Source organism: Wolffia australiana, chromosome 8, assembly GCF_029677425.1.
Source record: "Wolffia australiana isolate 7733 chromosome 8, ASM2967742v1".
Classification (NCBI taxonomy): Eukaryota; Viridiplantae; Streptophyta; class Magnoliopsida; order Alismatales; family Araceae; genus Wolffia; species Wolffia australiana.
The window spans coordinates 6,135,893-6,154,836 of NC_135842.1; the positions used below are offsets into that span (position 1 = coordinate 6,135,893).

Below are 18,944 nucleotides of genomic sequence, written 5' to 3' on the forward strand. Positions count from 1 at the left end.
AGGTTATATCTCAGATGTTTGAAAAAGTTTAGGATATTTCGTGCTATTAACCCTATAAAAAATGGTAGAAAATTAGATTAAACCGGTTGACAAAAAATTGGGTTGAACGCTTGGGGGGGGGGGGGGGGAACTGGGGGGGCCTACTTTACCAATTTAAATTACTTGCGCGGTTAAAAATGAAGGACCAAGTATGTAATTTGGCGAGTTTCCCGCCCAGGGAGACCGCCACGTGGCGGTCAAACAGACGATACCGTCTCCGTCTTCGAAAGTCGGGACTATAGTGCCGATTTTCCCGTTAGATCGGAACCGGCACGTGGCGGTATGGTAGGAGATACGGTTACCTCCGCTCGTTCTGATGAACAAGACAGTACAATAAGGAGGGGTGTTCGAGGAGGGGTTTCTTCTCCGAGGGAGCCGTCGTCGTCGCGGATCTCCGATCGCCGATGGATCATGAGCAAGAGCATCAATCACAGGTGAGGAAGGGCCAGAAGAGGAAGCTGGAAGAGGGGGCGGTGCCGGCGAAGGGGGAGGGGGAAGAATCCGAGAAGGCGCTGGAGCGCGAGGTGAGGAATCAGGTCGAGATCCTCAATTCGGCCACGGCGTGGATCGAGCCGGATCGGTCGGCTGCCAAGCGCGCCGCTCAAATCCTCGCCGAACTCGCCAAGAACGGTGAGGTTTTGTCTTGATCTGTCGGGGTTATGGCCGGGTGTGTTATGTATTGTTGCATTATGGACGGGAATTGTTTGGCCGAGTTTTTGTTATTTATTTCTTGATTTGGTATGTGAGGTTTTGAAGGTTTTGGAGTATTTATCGCCAAGAGTAATGTTTGATTGTTTTATGTGTTGGTTCGTTATGAACGGCAATTGTATGGCCGAGTTACTGTCATTTATTTTTTGATTTGATGAGTGCGGATTTCAAAGTTTTGGAGCTTTTGTCGCTAAGATTAATGTTTGATTGTTTTATTTATTTTTGCGTTATGAACTGCAATTATGTGGTCGAGTTATTTTTAATTATTTTTTGATTCGGTATGTGAGGATTTAAAGGTCTTGGAGCTTTTCTCGCTAGGAGTCATGTTTGATTGTTTTATTTATTTTTGCGTTATGAACTGGAATTGTGCGGTCGAGTTATTGTTATTTTTTTTTCAATTTGGTGAGAGCGGATTTCAAAGTTTTGGAGTTTTTTATCGCTAAGAGTAATGTATGTTTGTTTTATATGTTGTTTCGTTATGAACGGCAATTGTATGGCCGAATTACTGTTATTTATTTTTTGATTTGATGAGTGCGGATTTCAAAGTTTTGCAGCTTTTGTCGCTAAGAGCCATGGTTCATTCTTTTATTTATTTTTGCGGTATGAACTGCAACTGTGTGGTCGAGTTATTTTTATTTTTCTTTTCGATTTGGTGAGTGCAGATTTCAAAGTTTTGGAGTTTTTATCGCTAAGAGTAATGTTTGATTGTTTTATGTATTGGTCCGTTATGAACGGAAATTGTATGGCCGAGTCACTGCTATTTGTTTTTTTTGATTTCATATGTGAAGATTTAAAAGTTTTGGAGGTCTTATCGCAAAGAGTAATGCTTGATTGTTTTATGTATCGGTCCGTTATGAAGGAAAATTGTATGGCCGAGTTACCGTATTTCCTTTTTTTCTGCATGGAGTTTCTGAGTTTTTACTAATAAATGATTTTCTGGTAAAGGATTTAAAACTGTTAAGGGTTTATCGGTATGGGTAATGTCTGATTGTTTGATGTATTGTTCCGTTATGAACGGGAATTTCATGACCGAGTGACAGTTACTTCCTTTTTGCTAATAAAAGATTCGTTATCAAAGGTCTTAAAACTGTTGGAGCTTTGATAAGTGAGTGTAATGTCTGATTGTTTTAAGTTTTTTCCGTTATGGACAACAATTGTATGGCCCAGTTACTGTTGCTTTCTTTTTACTGCCTTATTTCGAGTTTTTAAGTTTTTGCCAGTAAATGTTTTGCGATGAAAGTTTTGAAAAGTGTGGGAGCTTTGATCGGTGAGGGTAATGTCTGATGGTAAGTATTCTTCCGTTACGAAAATAATTGTCTGACCAAGTTGTTATTTCCTTTTGTTAATGATTAATTTTCTATGAAGAGGTTCAAAACTGATTTTTTTATGTATTGTTCCATTATGAACATCAATTTAATGGCCAAGTTGCTGTTATTTCCTTGTCAATACCTTGTGTCGAGGTTCTTAGTTTTTGGTAATAAATCATCTGCAATGAAAGGATTTAAAAGTGTTGGAGATTTTATCGTCATGCGTAACTTCTGATTGTTTTCTGTATTGTTCCGCTAAGAACATAAATTTTATGACCAAGTTAGTGTACTTCTTACTGCCATATGTTGAGTTAAACCATTTTTTCCTGCTAAATGGTTTCCCATGAAAAGAGTTAAAAGTTTTGGGGGATTCATTTTTTTTTGTAGAGGAGGTAGTGAACACGATTGTGGATGGTGGGGCTGTGCCGGCGCTGGTGAGGCATCTGCAGACCCCTTATTTGGACGTTGAAAGAGATTTTATCCGTGCTTGCGAGCTTGAGGTCGAGAAATTGAGTGCTTTTGCTCTTGGTCTGCTTGCCGTCAAGGTAAGAAATCTCTTTATCTACTTTTATCTCCGACTTCTACTTCGTCCTTACACTTTTAATGTCCTTGAGATGATGAATCAATATGGAGTTAACTCCTGCTAAAAGGCTTTTAGAAACTGTTCATCGTTATTGGTTTCTCTTTCTCTTCTTATATAATTTCGTCTCTAAAACCTTAATATTATTTTCTGATATTTATATTTCAGCCAGAACATCAACAATTGATCGTGGATGCTGGTGCACTTCCACACCTCGTGGACCTGTTAAAAACGCATCAACTTTTCCCACCTTCGCGGGCTGTTACCAGTGTGATACGGAGGGCTGCCGATGCTATTACTAATCTTGCCCATGAGAATAGCAGTATCAAAAGTGCAGTCAGGTAATTTAACTCAGTGGCGCTTTATTAGAACTTGTGGCACAGATATGTGATTTATATATTTTTTCGTTTCAGAATCCAAGGCGGAATTCCTCCTCTTGTTGAACTTCTGGAATTCGCAGATTTAAAGGTCCAAAGAGCAGCTGCTGGAGCCCTAAGAACTCTGGCATTCAAGAATGACGAGAACAAAAATCAGGTTTAGGCATGAGTCTAAGAGATAAATAAACTGATTCTAGATGAATTACTTACTTTTGTTCTTCATGTTAGACAGATAGTGGATTGCAATGCACTTCCAACCTTGATTCTCATGCTCTGCTCTGAAGACCCTGCCATTCATTATGAGGCGGTGGGTGGTTCACGCTTGTGAATAAGTCACTCTTTCTAGCTGTAAATTTCTATCTCTTACTTCCCAAACGTTGGTCGGTCTTAGGTTGGTGTTATCGGAAATTTGGTTCATTCATCACCGACTATCAAGAAGGAGGTCCTCCTAGCTGGAGCTTTACAGCCTGTTATCGGGTTGCTGAGGTAAGCACCCAAAAACTGTATCTGCAAGTGTCATATTTCAGATCAAGGGTGTTACTCATCTTCGATATTCTCCTTATTTCTGGAATCGCTCCATTCATTCGATACTTTCAGATGTTTTATTTACTAATCCGTTTGACCCATATCTGGATTCTTTGTGTAGAAGTTTGATGTCAACAATGTTTGTTTTTACATTCATCTAGTTTCATCAGTCTTGTTCTGTCACATATATCTAGTTTCATCAGTTTTCGGAAAAAGGTTTCATGGCTCTGTGTGCATGGTCCCATGAATGATAGTGACATCACTGGGAAACCTGGCGATGTGAATTAAAATGTAACGAAATTGTTCTTTTTGATGACCCATAATTCAGACACCGCATCCAACCCGAGGGGTAACCGACACTTGAGGAATTGGCTCATCTATGCCGTGATGGAAAAACAATATCATAGGAAAGCATGTATCGTATAATATGTTGCAGTTAATTTTACTTTTAATCACCTAATATAATTTTTGGTTGTCTCGAAATGCTGGTGGTTGGTTGAGTTTTAAGAGGCCAAAAAAATATGTTTTAACTCTGGGTTTAAGTAGTAAACTTTAGAAGACATTGTGCTGATAAGGATTAGAAAATTGAAAAGCTTTATAAAGAGATGCTCAAAGAAAATTCAACTGATTAATACTCAGAACGCTATGAATCTAGAAATAATTTTGCAAAATATTAGTATTTGCTCAATTGTGGAAAGGTTCTCTTTGAAGTCTGTCCGAGCTTCGATTGTATAACCATAAAATGTCGATGGTTGGCTTCAGTTCTGATACAGTTTTGTTAGTCTGGTCGATCAGCCTGGTAGAACTTTGTTCCGAAGTAGAAGTCTCAAAGACCTTTCTGAAGCAAGGTTTGTGTTTGGGACGTCATCATTTTTATTGCCGCCGGCTATGTCATATCAAATATTGAAAGGTTATGTTCGAATGTTTGGGCAGTAGTTTTTCAAGGTTATGTTGTCAAATGGCTCTTCTATTTCTTCTACCTAAAATAAATTCAGATGCTTAGTTATGGTTAGTCTGACTGATTTGTGTCAGCAGCTGGCGTCACTTTTGCTGGTTCTGTCGGCACCACCTGCCGAAACCCTAGCTGACGAGGTAGACAAAACAATGGACTTTCAGGTCATCCCTAAGTATCCCCTAAACAATTATGTAGGATTATCATGTGGGCTACTCTTATTGAGTGGTCCTTTCTGGGTCTATTAGAAAGACCCTTACACGTGATTCTGGTAAAGGCACTTACGCAAATATACTAAATACAGCCAACTTAAATAAAAGAAATAAAAAAAGCGCATAGTTCGCTCCTAGGCTGACCATTCGTCCCTATTCTTGAATTTCTCTTTTTTCCGATTTTTTTTACTTCTAACGTGCGGTTACTGTGATCAAAGTTCTGACGTGGTGTACGAAAGCAAAGTTACGTGGTTTTTGATGCATGTCTTAATCATTCATCTATACAGTTCATGCTGCACAGAAAGTCAGCGGGAGGCGGCTTTGCTGCTTGGACAATTTGCTGCGACTGATTCAGACTGTAAGGTAGTGTTCTGTCCTTGATATTAGTGACGGAATTTTTTATTGCGTAATTCCTCCAATATTATCTTGCAGGTGCATATTGTTCAACGAGGAGCTGTGCGCCCTCTGATTGATATGCTTCATTCATCCGACGTTCAACGCAAGGAGATGTCAGCCTTTGCACTTGGGAGGTTGGCTCAGGTCATTCATCGCTCTATCCCTCTTTTAGTACAATATTCTGCCAGTATGTGAATTCTTGAGAAGCATTTAAAAAGACTGAATTTCAAGAATTTCAAGTTCCCCGGCTTCTGGATACCTAGATTGAACATAACACTTTTATATTTCTTCGTGGAACCATTTGACCGTGGGTTGTCAAAACTTGACCCCAAATTTGGGCAAAGATATGCTTTTTCCGGGGCCTCAAATCTATTCCACCAGACGTCTAAGATTTTCAAAAGAGATATCTGATTTATTCTCGTTAAGTGCTGCCCTAAATACCAGTTTACAGGTCTGAACCAAAGCCCATTAAGAAAAGCATTAATTGAGGACTCCATAAGTGGGCACACGATAAGTCGACCATAGGACTATTGTTTTCTGTTTTCTGTGATTTCCTTTCTTTTTTTATTTCTGTATCTCAATATCCCTCGTCGGACATCATGTAAATGGGTGTGGGTTCACGGTATTTAAACCGTGAATTCTTAACGCTTATGCAGTATTCTTTCATTCCCTGTCTCCTTCCCTGAGTATGGGTGATGAGGTTTGAGAGAGGTTTTAAATGACCTGCTAAGAAGTCGGAGTTGGCCATTTATTCGTTAGGCCCATTCAAGTAAAAAAAGAGTGAATACGAGAAGGGTGGGGAAACACAGAAAAAAGAAAGGAATCATGTAGAACCACCAGAATGGGCCTCTTGCTGACAAGGGACTGGGGATGGGAGGTTAAGTTTGTTCGTTCACAAACACAAACAAACATGATCATGTATTTTGATACAAACATGAACTGGTTTGTCAGATCGCCAATGTAGCATTGAATGAAAACATAAATTCTTTGGCAAAAACGTTTTTTCTCGACTCTCCCCTCTCCAACTAAGGTTGGAAGTTTAATTTGTTCCTTTGTTTGTTGAACAAGCATGGACATGAGCATGTAATTCGGACACAAACACGTGCGCGAACCACACCCAGCGAGTGTTTATTCGTCAACGAACACCAAATTTCCCATTCCTACGAGGGACATTGTTAGAATACCGTCAATCTAACAATATAGAATCGCAGATCTTATGAACATCCACAAGATAGTCGATAAACCAAAGATCCAACGAGAACAAGATAAAGATTCAAGGCTTCATGAAGTAAGAGATACAATCCAAGAACACCGTAGAGAGGACGTAGAAGACTTGTAGTTGAGGTAGTGGTGTCGGCCGGATCGGACGACAACCAAGGCTTCGGGGAGGATCTCCGACGAGCAGCTTCTATGACTCCATTTTTCCGTTCTCTTCTCCCCCCTCTCCTTCTTATTTATACCCCACTAGTAGCTCCTTTTTCGAATCGCCTTTCCCGCGTTATTTCAAACTCCCACACGTGTGGATCAGTCCGCATGTGTGGCATTATGAACTTGAACTTTCCTCTTCTTCGTTTGATAAGTTCTTATTCAATGCGTATCATACATGTCTTGCATAAAAAAGTCGGGCAAAAGAATGGAAGATGCTCGGGAGAGAGAGGATTGGGTTATGTCAACTGTTTCTTGCGAATTATTGAGAGACTTGGATGCCTTCTGATTTCTGTCCTAATTTAACGTAGGATGTGCACAGCCAAGCTGGTATTGCTTACAACGGTGGTTTGGTTCCTCTTTTAAAGCTTCTTGACTCGAAAAATGGTTCCCTTCAGCATAATGCTGCTTTTGCGCTTTATGGTCTTGCAGACAACGAGGTAAAATTACATCTCTATTTTTAAGTGTGTGTGGGGATTTAACGTTTTGGGGAACATCCTCGCTGAGAGTGTCTTGTTCTTGTAGGATAATGTCTCCAGTTTTATCAAGGTTGGTGGGGTTCAAAAGCTGCAAGAGGGAGAGTTTATTGTCCAAGTGAGCTTTTGTATCTTCTGAATCATATTTATAAAAGTTTTATTTGATTCTGACCGCAAGTTTCCCTTTTTTCTGAGTTGATTGATATTTTTTTCGTGTTTTTCTCATTTTTTTAGGCTACCAAAGACTGCGTCGCAAAAACCCTAAAAAGGCTAGAGGATAAGATCCAGGGAAGAGTAAGTTTCTAGTCGACGTTCATCTATTATGTCCACTGTCGCATCATCATCATTCTTTTTATTATTCTTAATGATGATTTAGGTTTTGAAGCATTTATTATATTTGATGCGTATCTCTGAGAAGGCTGTCCAGAGACGAGTTGCACTTAGTCTCGCTCATCTTTGCCAGCCCGATGACCAGAGGGCAATATTCATTGACAACAATGGTAGTATTTTACCTTGATTGATTTATTTATATTGGCAATGACTGCCTTGAAATCTTACTCGTGTCGTGATGTCGATGTTAGGGCTTGAATTGCTTTTGGGCTTGTTTGGATCGAATAATACAAAACAGCAGCAGGATGGCGCCATGGCTCTTTACAAATTGGCCACCAAAGCCCTGGCCTTCTCTCCTGTGAATAATGCTGCGCCCCCGTCTCCCACGCCGCAGGTTCAGTTAACATGATGTCGGAATCGAAATTTTTTTTTTCTGGAAGGACTTTAGCTCATTAAAATTTTTAATAGTTAATCGGGATTAATCAAAACACTTGATTCTTTGGATAAGAAATGGTTTTCCTGCTCTTAGTAATTGGTTCTTGCAATGCAGGTTTATCTTGGTGAGCAGTATGTGAATAATTTCACGCTTTCCGATGTGACCTTTCTCGTCGAAGGTGTAATAATTTCTTACCTTGAATTACTCTAAATAATTATTTCGGTTTTCCAGCATGAAATCAATGTAAATTTTCTGAGCTTTATGTTTCTTTCAGGCAAACGCTTTTATGCGCACAGGATTGCTTTGCTTGCTTCATCGGATGCCTTCCGAGCAATGTTTGACGGCGGGTACAAGGTGAGCATAATATTTTGATTAAGCATTTTTTGTTTAAATGTTAGGGTTTGTGTTTTTTTATTGGCGAAAAACATGGTGCCGGGTGACCAACCTGAATTTTTGTCTCGTAGACCGATCCGGTCATGCCCTGGACGCAACCCAGGAGGGTTTTAAATATGTAAATTGGGGTTTATTGTTTAGTGCTTGAGGCATATGGTTGAGGTTTGAATGTATAAGATTGATGTATTCTTCCTTGTAATTTTATTTATCCTTTCCTCTGTTGGATTTCTTTGAAAACCCAATCACAGGAGAAAGAGGCCAGGGATATTGAAATTCCGAATATCAAGTGGGACGTGTTTTACTTGATGATGAGGTAATTATTATTATTTTTTACTTTTCAACTAAAACCAAAAGTTCTTGCTATGTTATCATGGTACCTTTTTCATACTTGATTTTATATAATGCAGTTTCATTTACACGGGTTCTGTTGAGGTGTCCGTGGAGATTGCCCAGGACCTTCTCAGTGCTGCTGACCAGTATCTCCTCGAAGGCCTTAAGCGCCTCTGCGAATACTCCATTGCTCAGGTCCTATTTTTATTTTATTTTCTTAAAAGACACTAATTTAAGAATAAAAATTCATATCAGTTTTTTTTTTCCTTTCTTAAAGGATGTGAATCTGGATAACGTGTCAAGCATGTACGAGCTGTCGGAGGCTTTCCACGCTGTGTCGCTCCGAACCACATGCATTTTGTTCATCCTTGAACAGTTCGGCAAGCTCAGCACTCGTCCCGGGTGAGTAGAATCGTTTCTTCGAAGGCGGTTTTATTTAAATTTGGGAATTTTGATGAAAAAAAAATTTGGCATGATCTGTTGCAGGTGTTCTCATTTGATTCAGCGGATAATTCCGGAAGTCCGCAAGTATTTCAACAAGGTCCTGAAGCCTGCTTAGGTGACAAAAATCCTTTTTCTTCTGCTAACTGCCGGTTCCGTCAACTGTTGTAAATCTGATCTCTCTCCATTTAGATCTACTGTAAGACATGGTACCTGTGCTTTTTTGAAAATCATCTTTGAATGAAATATCATAATTCTTTGTTCTTGAATAGGAAATTTGATGCTTATTCTCAGGTTTATTTTCATAATTCTTTGTTCCTGTGTTCTTTTGAAAATCATCTTTGAATGGTACCTGTGCTCGTTTGAAAATCATCTTTGAATGAAATATCATGATTCTTTGTTCTTCAAAAGGAAATTTGATGCTTATTCTCAGGTTTATTTTTCTAAAAGTTATTCCGTACTTTTTTTGTTGGGGATGTCTCATTTAACATGGTCAATTGATTTTCAGAAAATATGGTACTTTCAACTTACATTTTACTTTTCATTTTCTAATGTTTTCATTTGTCATAGGCATGCTGTACTCTTAATTTTATTGAACCATGAGAACACCAAGATACGGGTATTATGGATTGTCCGTCCGATATCCATTATCGGACATTTGATATCCTTTATCCAGAAAAGAACAGGACGGTGTCTGATATCAGATACTGGCCCAATAGGTGAAAACGGATATCGAAGATGGATACCGAATAGGTAAGGACGCGACATATATCGGATATCGGATTCAGATATCCGGATATTGGAACTGGTATCCTGATATCGGAACCGGTATCCGGCATCAAGAGAAAATATCATTAATGATCATAACTTCAAATAATTTTACTATATTAATACCTCAGTTCAATATATACACCATAAAATTTTGTTTTCTTCCATATGGGATAATAGGATTCGGAGTTCAGTATTAAACTCCGAATCTTATTGTCCCTTATGGCAGAAAACAATGATTTTAGATAATCAGGTATTTATATATATTAAATAAATTAATAATACATTTAATATATAATAAGTTTTTTTATATATAATAAGTTTATCTTTAATCTATTATTCCCTCGTATAATATATATATATATATATATATATATATAAAGCAAAGAATTCTTGTTTTGTTCCATATGGGTTAATCAGATTCGTAAACTCAGAATTCTTGTTTTTTCCATATGGGATAATCTGATTCGGAGTTTCCGAATCAGATTATCCCCTATGGAAGAAAACAAGAATTCTTTGCTATATATATTAAAAAAGAGATAAAGATGCCTACCTAGAACGTCGGGAACAATACAGACAGAAATTCAAAGATTTATGGGGTCATACCCGCATCTTCTGCCTTGACAGGGTGGTGCTCTGACCAATTAAACTACAATCCCAGCAGGCTGGACAGTATGTCTATTCTTAGGGTTTCCTAAGAACACTCTATTTGCTGTGTTATAACATAAGGCTGGACAACTATGACGTTGAAAATTTATTTTTAACAACCATACTATGTTGGATATCAGACTTCGATATCTGATATCGTCATCCTTCCTCTGAGACGGAGGCGGATGACGACATTGAGATGCATCACGATATCAGATATCAGTACTGTAGCAACCAATAATCGATATCATCATCCGATATCCGGGTATTGGAAAAAATGGATACCAGAAATTTGATTTTCCGGTATCCAGTACAGCATCCGTCCTGATACCGTGATCTGATACTGGTTTCGGGACGGGTGACCGCTAACGGGTATACTGGCCAATTTGGGACACCCTGTTTTCCAAAAAGAAACATCACCAAAATATTTATTTGTGAATTAAAATTAAAGAGAAAGGTCTGAATCAGCATATTTATCTTCAGGTCAATCTTCATCATCCAGGTTTGGGCAAAACACAAGAACAAGTCCAATAATAATGTAGCGAAGCATTCCTCATTATGATTTGCTCTCGCTAATTGTGGTAGAATTGATGACTGCGTCGAAGATGCACTGCCAGTGCATTATTTGAGAATGATTAATGGCGCCTAAATGCATTGATGTCTCTCCTATCTATCTAGAGAATAGATAGAGTAGATTATTAATTCCAAAAAACATTTTTTGGAATTTGTCTTCAGCTCATCTGCCCGCAAAATTATCTAAAGTAGAACCTCGATCCGACGATCTTCCTTGTAAGATGAAGCTTCATTACGCTCATCTTCTGAAGCTGGTTCGGAGAGGAAGAAGAATAATCCATACCTGATTCTGAATCACTCGACATAGCCATCAAAATTAAGAAGATTATTTTACATTGTATTGGTTTCTTATCCAGCTTGAACAATAATCATCTCCAATTTCTTAATATGAACACGTTTTATCCATTAATATCTAGAAAAAGTCGGCATATTCCGTCGCGGACTTGGGTTGGCCCCTCTTCGGTTTCTGGTACATGTTGTTTTGCATGCTTGCTTTGGCGATGAGGGCCTCGAGATAAGCCACCTCTGCTTCATCGTAAGGTGAGTTCAAGATTCTGATCAATCACAAAAAATATAAAAATACAGAAAATGATTTTAGTGAAAAATGACAAGGTTAATTATTTGGATATTATATAAAGTTGTGGAAAGTATCTAACCCCTGGATGAGCTCCTCTAACATGGATCTCTGATAAGGGGTCACATAGTGGATGCATTTTCTTGGGCACTGGCCTACTGCAAGCTGCACTTGGTAGTCCTCCATTACACCTTGTATAATGAAATATATGATTAATGAATCATGGTTTTTACTTTGGAATAAGTTTATGTGCTTGGTTATGTAAATGGACAGTAGATGAATGTCAATATCTCAAAAGTACTAGAAAGTGAAAAATATTTTAACCCATGTATCCATGAGAAATGAAAACATCAGCAATAAGTGGACAGAAATTGGAGCGGTCAATAAGAATAATCACAAAGGAATATAGAAAACTCCTAATAAATGGCCAAAATAAGAATATCGATGTCTGAAAAGTAATCAAAAAGCAAAAAGTATTTTACCCTATGGATACATGACTGTGGAAACATCAGCAATAAAATGACAGAAATGAGAATAATCACAGAGAAATATAAACAACTCATCATAAATGGCCAAAAAGAAGAATATCAATATCTCAAATGCAGTCAACAAGTGAAAAATATTTTAGCCCATTCAGAGAGGGCTGACTGTTTAATGGAGCCAAATGGCCAAAATGCCTCTAATGGGCTAACTTGAATAAACTAACCCTAGATAGGACGGGGATCGTATCAAAAGCTAATAGAAAATATCACTTTGCAGTGTAAATAGCAGACACAAGATATCAATATCACAAAAAACATTTGATGGTGAAAGATGTAAAGCAATATATTGATGATCTGATATTGACGAATCAAATATCAACCTTTCGGTTCATTAACTGAAAAAGATGAAAATAAATACAAATATATATCATTAGATAAAGAAAGTACATCGAAAGGATAATGTAGTTTGAAGGGTTGATATCTGACCATGGGACATTGCACGGGCAGCGCCTGTGGAGGAAAATGAGAAGACATGTGGGGCAGTTTTAACACATGGATATGGACAAGCTGTAGGAAGAAGATTCTCATCAGAGACAAGAAATTAAAAAAATATATTCTTGAAGCAATAATTCACAGCATCAAAAGGCTGTTAACATTCTATTGCATGATAAATTAAAGATGGCTAGACTAATCGCATTCAAATAGTCACCAACTATTTATGGAATCTCACAAGATGCCATCAGTGGCCGACTGATTCATGTTCTTTATTTTCCCTCGTAGAACTCTGCATGTGCTATTACTCAACGTTAAAATAAAAATATGCGAGAAAAGCTCAATTATATTTTCATCAACTGAGGACATTGACACATGGCATTCAAATATTAAAAAAAAAACAATAACGGGATCTAAAAAATACCAGTATAATAAGCAAAATAAAAACCGTGAAAAAGTGGACGAGGGAGCTTAAAAAAGTGGACGAGGACTGACAACATTTTTCAATACCAGAAAAATCAACGCAAGGAACGAGACTATAAATGTTTCTCCATAAAAAAACACAATACTGAGCTTCACCCCTAATTAAATATTATATTTGAAAACTATAACTTGATTCTTCAGCTTTTTTTCAATCCTCTTCCGCGTATTTTGCTTTTGTCTGCCTGTCTTACAAAAACACACCTACATATACTCTAACAATTTAAAAAACATGATCAGAATTTGCCGAAGAACATGCAAGAAAAAAAGCCGCAGCAGCAGATAAAAATTTCTTTTTGAAGAAAAAATATTATGTTTTTTTTTCTAGCAGCAGATTAAAAAGCCGCAGGAACTCATTACCTTTTCCCATGCAGACGACTTCATTAACAAAAATGTCAAATGCTTCACACTCCGGATTTTCAAACGGGTCTGAAGATTCTCTGTAAAGGTCCAAACTAGAAGAAATAATTCGTCTTTAATCGTACATAATTCAATTACTAACGAAAAAAAAGCTGTTTTACCCTCCTTGATCTTGTAATTTGTAATACTTGGACAACATCTGCAGGCATGATCATCATCGAAGATAAAATAGCATTAAGTTCTTTTAAAAAGAACATATATCGCATTAAATTTTTTTTTTTGAAGAAATTATATCGCATTAAATTTAAATGCTATATTCTTGAAACCCGATCTTGCAAGCCCAATTTCAATATAACCAATACTGAAAATGTCTTTCCTCTTTTCTGCAGTTCACAAATTGCATCATAATTTGAATTTTCACTTACAGTGAAGTAAGATATTTATCAATTCTGTTTATATTGTTGTACCTCATACGCCTGGATGATGCGCCGGATTATGGTCTCGGAGTGTCTGTTGTTTTTGCAGATATCTGGGTGGAATTCTTTGACCTGCAGTGAAAAAAATGAAAGAATTTCAATCTTTGCATCGATTGGTGTCATTGGATTCAGAGAAAGAAATGAGAAGTAATCCAATCTTTCATTTGTTTCTGGAAAATAAGATCGAGGTTTGTCATCATTTGAGCAGCCTCGGAATTTATTCTAAAATCAGTCGATCACTTTCAGTCATTAGATCGACAAAGAAATCGGGAGAGAGAGATGGGAAGATCGGAGGAAGAGAAATGCAGTGAGTGAGAAAGAGAGAGATAGATAGTGTGAGAGAGAGATCAACAGAGAAAAGAGATAGAGAAAATAGAGAGAGAGTGCGAGAGAGAGAAACCAACAGAGAGAAGAGCGAGAGAAATCAACAGAGAGAAGAAAGAGGGAGAGAGAGATAGAGAGAGTGAGAAAAATAGAGATAGAGAGAAAGTGAGAGAGAGAGAGAGAAATCAACAGAGAGAAGAAAGAGAGATAGAAGTCAACAGAGAGAAGAAAGAGAGAGAGAAATCAACAGAGAGAAGAAAGAGAGATAGAAGTCAACAGAGAGAAGAAAGAGAGATAGAAGTCAACAGAGAGAAGAAAGAGAGATAGAAGTCAACAGACAGAAGAAAGAGAGAGAGAAATCAACAGAGAGAAGAAAGAGAGAGAGAAGTCAACAGAGAGAAGAAAGAGAGAGAGAGAAGTCAACAGAGAGAAGAAAGAGAGAGAAGAAATCAACAGAGAGAAGAAAGAGAGATAGAAGTCAACAGAGAGAAGAAAGAGAGAGAGAAATCAACAGAGAGAAGAAAGAGAGACAAGTAAGAGAGAGATAGAGACAGAGAGAGAGGCAAGTAAGACAGAGATAGAGAGAAAGAGAGAGAGAAATCAACAGAGAGAAAAAAGGGAGAGAGAGAAGTAAACAGCGAGAAGAAAGAGAGACAAGTAAGACAGAGATAGACAGAAAGTGAAAGACAGAAATCAACAGAGAGAAGAAAGAGAGATAAGTAAGATAGAGATAGAGAGAAAGTGAAAGACAGAGAAATCAACGGAGAGAAGAAAGAGAGAGAGATCAACAAAGATAGAGAGAGAGAGTGGGTAAGAGAGAGAAATCAACAGAGAGAAGAAAGAGAGATAGAGAGAGATATCAACACAGAGATAGATAGAGAGAGATAGAGATATTAACAGAGATACTCTATCAACACAGAGATAGAGAGAGAGATAGAGATATTAACAGAGATAGATAGAGAGATATCAACACAGAGATAGAGAGAGAGATAGAGATATTAACAGAGATAGAGAGATATCAACACAGAGATAGAGAAAGAGAGAGATAGACAGATAACCAGAGATGGAAAGAGAGATATCAAGACACAGATATATAGAGAGAGAGATAGAGAGAATAACACAGATATACACATATATCTGTGTTGATATATATAGAGAGATATCAAGACAGATATATATAGAGAGATAGAGAGATTAACACAGATATATAGAGAGAGATAGACAGATTAACAGAGATAGAGAGCGAGAGATTAACAGAGACAGAGAGAGAGATATCAACACAGAGATAGAGAGAGATACACAGAGAGAGATATCAACAGAGAGAGAGAGAGAGAGAGAGAGAGAGAGAGAGAGAGAGAGAGAGAGAGAGAGAGAGAGAGAGAGAGAGAGAGAGAGAGAGAGAGAGAGAGAGAGAGAGAGAGAGAGAGAGAGAGAGAGAGAGAGAGAGAGAGAGAGAGAGAGAGAGAGAGAGAGACAGACACACACACACACACACACACACACACCCGCGATCGAAACGCCGATTTGAACTCGGAAGGCGAGCAGGAAGGGTCGATGCCGAGGATTTGATACGGAGTCGCCTCCTCCGACCAGACCCACCCTTCCTCTTCTTCTTCTTCCTCCTCCTCCTCTTTCCACTCGCCGTGCCCATCTCTGCGATTCATCCCCTTCGCTCGCAATTCAAACCCATCTCTGCAATTCATCCCCTTCGCTCGCAATTCAAACCCATCTCTGCAATTCATCCCCTTCGCTCGCAATTCAAACCTATTTCTGCAATTCAAACCCCCGCCCAGTCGAAGTATCTTAAAATTCTGCCTCCCCCTCGCCCAACGCCACCCTCCGCCGCCCGCCCACCTCCCCTCCACGTCGGCGCCGCCGCCCCTCCAACGGTGCAGAAGAGGGCCAGCCGAAGCTCCCAGGCCGTTCGATCTCCATCCTACGGCCATGGATCGCCCGTACCCCCCGCCGATGTACCTCGCTTCGTACCGGCTCCTCGGCGGCGCCCCCACCGCGTTTCTCCTCTGCCCAGACTTGGCCGGTTTTCTCTCAGGCTGCCGCCGCAGGACGGACGACGGATGACGAACGGGACGCACGGATTACGAGCACAACCGGTGAGACGGACCGTACCCGTCATTGTATTTTTGCCAATTGGAAAAAAACATTCTTAATGGGCTAACCAGATTGGCTTGGCCGTCTAATCCCAAGGCCCAATTAGAATCTCTAACCCTAGAAGTTGCATAGCTGGAGCTTGGTTCATCTCTAAGATGAGTAGAATGATTTTTCTCAAGGGCTTTCGCGACGTTGATCGCATCACTTTGGTGTCGATTTTTCAGTTCAGATGCGAGATTTCCGTTTCTGCATTATGGTATAACGGGTCATTCGATTTTGCGATCTTGTTTGCCCTCTTTTTCTTATCGATCTTTTCGTGTTTGTGGCGTTGATGATAGCGATTGGTATGAGCCGGAGTAAATGTGCGCAGCAGGTATGTTCCCTGCACTGCTCCCGGTACTGATGAATGTGCCGTAGTGCTAATCTGATGCCAGCACTTGCTCGTGTTTCGGAGTACTCTTCCTCCGTCGTGAGATTTGTTTCGGAGTACAGAAGAAGTTTCTTCATCGATCTAGTACTCTACCGCTTGAAATCATCGCTTCATTGTCTATATTTTCATAACTTGCTGATGTTGTTTTCTTGGGTTTTTCTGCCGATGAAACTGACCAAAGACCATCTGTAGATGCTTGATGTTGAGAACGGATTTAACTTTTGAGTCGTCGATATTTACAAAAGAAGTATCTTCATCGATTTAATACTCTACCGCTTGAAATAATCTTATCATTGTCTATATTTTCTTAACTTGCTGATGTTATTTTCTTGGGTTTGTTCTGTCAATGAAATCTGTGACCAAAGACCATTTATAGATTCTTGATGTTGGGAATGGATTTAATTTTTGAAATGTTGATATTGCATATCGTTTTTCTTTCTGTAAAATCACAAAATCTGGCGCCAATGATGAAAGCAAGTGGCATGAGCCGTAGCATATCTGCGCAGCAGGTTTCTTTTCCTGCATTGCTTTTTGGCGAAGATGACAGTGCCAAAATGCTAATCTGAGGCTTATCTCTGACTGTGAGCATTTACCCATTTTTTCAATTTTGGATGTAATTATGAACCTGTCTCTTTCAGTATCTTTCACTGTTTCACCGATCGGTTATCTTGTGGAAATTCTATATTAATATGCTGTTGGGTGATCCCCCATAGGTAGAAAAACATTCCAGAATGATGAAATGATATAGCGTATTATACGGTTGAAAGTTCTGGCATGACTACAAAAATACTCAGTGAGCAGAACCAGATAAAATCCTTTATATGTGCCAACATCATCAGATCTAATCCAGTGCAAATGAACAACTTAGTTCCGACAAAACTTTTGGCTTCTTACTCAGTTCTTGTAAGCATTCGTTATGAGTGCATGTGATTTCAATTAGAAACATAAATGTATGTTGCACTGTACATTTTTCGCTTCATAAATCTTGCCATTGAAAGATCCATTATTTTAGTTACCCCTATTTTTGGGAAAACTGCTCCTGGCCCCATCTACACTGAGCGTTTTTTGTCCTTTCACTGAACATCTTTAGCTTATTTTCTGGCGTTTTGTGCAGATACTGTGCAAGGTAGGGAATGGCACATCCGTGACGCCCTGGACGTGACGGAACGGATGACGATGCGCGACGAATGATGACATGACGAAATGTTCGTCACGTCACCGTCTTGTCACGCGTCCGAGGACTTTAAAAAATTCCGTCATGTACCTGTCACACGTCCCTTCTTCCTTGTTCCGTCACGGTCACCGGTGATGGTAATAATATTATTTATTCTACTATGTTAATAAACATAGTCGAAGTATAATATTATTTATTTTACTATCTAAGGACTCCTCAGCATCGGCCACCGACTACCCACTTCGAACCGCCCGGCCATGCCACCCGCTCAGCTTCTTCTCGAAGCACAGCCCCCGCTCCTTGCACACCACCGACAACCGCCACACGCTGCTGCCGCCGTAGCCGCCGCCCCACCTGCCGCCTAAGTTCCACCACCCGCTGCTCGCGAAGCCCAGTGGGAAGGTGGTCCTGCCTCCCAGCCCTGGAAGCCAAACCCCGGGTAGTCGCTGCCTGCGCCGGTGCCTGGCCGGACTGTGGCAGGGGTGGCAAGGATGAGCGCCGTCGCCGCGAGGAGGAGCGCGGCCCGTCATCTGTGACGGACATTTTATCACGTCACGCGTCCGGGGTATCTTGTCACCGTCACGTCACCGTCATGCACAGTCCGTCATCGTCACGTCATCTGTCACATTTCTGTCACGGTGATGCGCGACGCGACAGATGATGTTTGGCGATCCCTAGTGGAAGGTAAGAAATTAAGCTAATAGGATCTATGAAAGGTGTGGGTAAAAGAATAAAGAAGAATTGGAGCGCCAATGTTTTCAAACATATTGTTTATATTGTAATTAAGATATAGAGATATAGACTGATGTACTGCACAATTAATTGGCTTACAACAATGAGGGTGACTTCTAAGTTGGCAGTTGTGGACAGGAACAACCATTGTTGATGGGGATGACAACTGTTTGACAGGGACCATGACTGTTGTGGTGGGGATCCCCCACCATTGTGGACATGATGATAACCGATATCAATGGGGGTGGGCATGATATGGAGGATGGCGATCACGTTGAAATCAAATGCAATAAACCAAAGATCAAGGACTTTACAACTGATATATTATCCTCCAGATTTATTGAATCTGATCCATGAGAAATTTCTGCTTTATTCACTCCATTATTCATCATAGA

General features: G+C 39.5%; 2 protein-coding genes and 1 long non-coding RNA gene across 4 annotated transcripts; 2 read left to right on the forward strand and 1 right to left on the reverse strand.

Moving 5' to 3' along the window:
* Positions 1–372: 372 nt before the first annotated feature.
* ARIA (ARM repeat protein interacting with ABF2) lies at positions 373–9,196 on the forward strand. 2 transcript variants are annotated; one of them, XM_078579628.1, is made up of 19 exons: positions 376–669; positions 2,442–2,599; positions 2,803–2,975; positions 3,048–3,168; positions 3,244–3,318; positions 3,403–3,497; positions 4,988–5,063; positions 5,133–5,240; positions 6,833–6,961; positions 7,047–7,115; positions 7,232–7,291; positions 7,374–7,497; positions 7,579–7,721; positions 7,878–7,941; positions 8,038–8,117; positions 8,405–8,469; positions 8,564–8,681; positions 8,764–8,888; positions 8,973–9,196. In XM_078579628.1, the coding sequence occupies exons 1-19, from the start codon at positions 444–446 to the stop codon at positions 9,043–9,045; spliced, it is 2,082 nt and encodes a 693-aa protein (XP_078435754.1). In that variant the 5' UTR covers positions 376–443; the 3' UTR covers positions 9,046–9,196. The 2 variants fall into 2 exon arrangements, with proteins under 2 accessions (XP_078435755.1, XP_078435754.1); XM_078579629.1 differs by lacking the exons at positions 8,405–8,469; positions 8,564–8,681; positions 8,764–8,888; positions 8,973–9,196 and adding an exon at positions 8,228–8,350 and having other exon boundaries at positions 373–669.
* Positions 9,197–11,200: 2,004 nt separating this feature from the next.
* LOC144706366 (Chaperone DnaJ-domain superfamily protein) lies at positions 11,201–16,180 on the reverse strand. Its single transcript, XM_078579282.1, has 7 exons — positions 15,610–16,180; positions 13,772–13,852; positions 13,466–13,503; positions 13,305–13,399; positions 12,459–12,539; positions 11,573–11,681; positions 11,201–11,470 (listed from the first exon to the last, which is right to left on the reverse strand). The coding sequence occupies exons 1-7, from the start codon at positions 16,048–16,050 to the stop codon at positions 11,329–11,331; spliced, it is 987 nt and encodes a 328-aa protein (XP_078435408.1). The 5' UTR covers positions 16,051–16,180; the 3' UTR covers positions 11,201–11,328.
* A 45-nt stretch (positions 16,181–16,225) lies between these two features.
* Positions 16,226–18,669, forward strand: LOC144706367 (uncharacterized). The gene is made up of 2 exons (XR_013582244.1): positions 16,226–17,224; positions 17,758–18,669. It is a non-coding gene; the product is annotated as an uncharacterized LOC144706367 (long non-coding RNA).
* Positions 18,670–18,944: the final 275 nt, after the last annotated feature.

Bases quoted from the DNA above. Each gene is read 5' to 3' on its own strand.
- ARIA (XM_078579628.1), top strand. From the start codon at position 444: ATGGATCATGAGCAAGAGCATCAATCACAGGTGAGGAAGGGCCAGAAG. The intron at 5,064-5,132 runs GTAGTGTTCTGT...ATTATCTTGCAG, and splicing joins CGACTGATTCAGACTGTAAG to GTGCATATTGTTCAACGAGG. The intron at 8,470-8,563 runs GTAATTATTATT...TATATAATGCAG, and splicing joins GTGTTTTACTTGATGATGAG to TTTCATTTACACGGGTTCTG.
- LOC144706366 (XM_078579282.1), bottom strand. From the start codon at position 16,050: ATGGCCGTAGGATGGAGATCGAACGGCCTGGGAGCTTCGGCTGGCCCT. The intron at 13,400-13,465 runs GTAAAACAGCTT...TATTTCTTCTAG, and splicing joins AAATTACAAGATCAAGGAGG to TTTGGACCTTTACAGAGAAT. The intron at 11,682-12,458 runs GTCAGATATCAA...TCATTATACAAG, and splicing joins TGCCCGTGCAATGTCCCATG to GTGTAATGGAGGACTACCAA.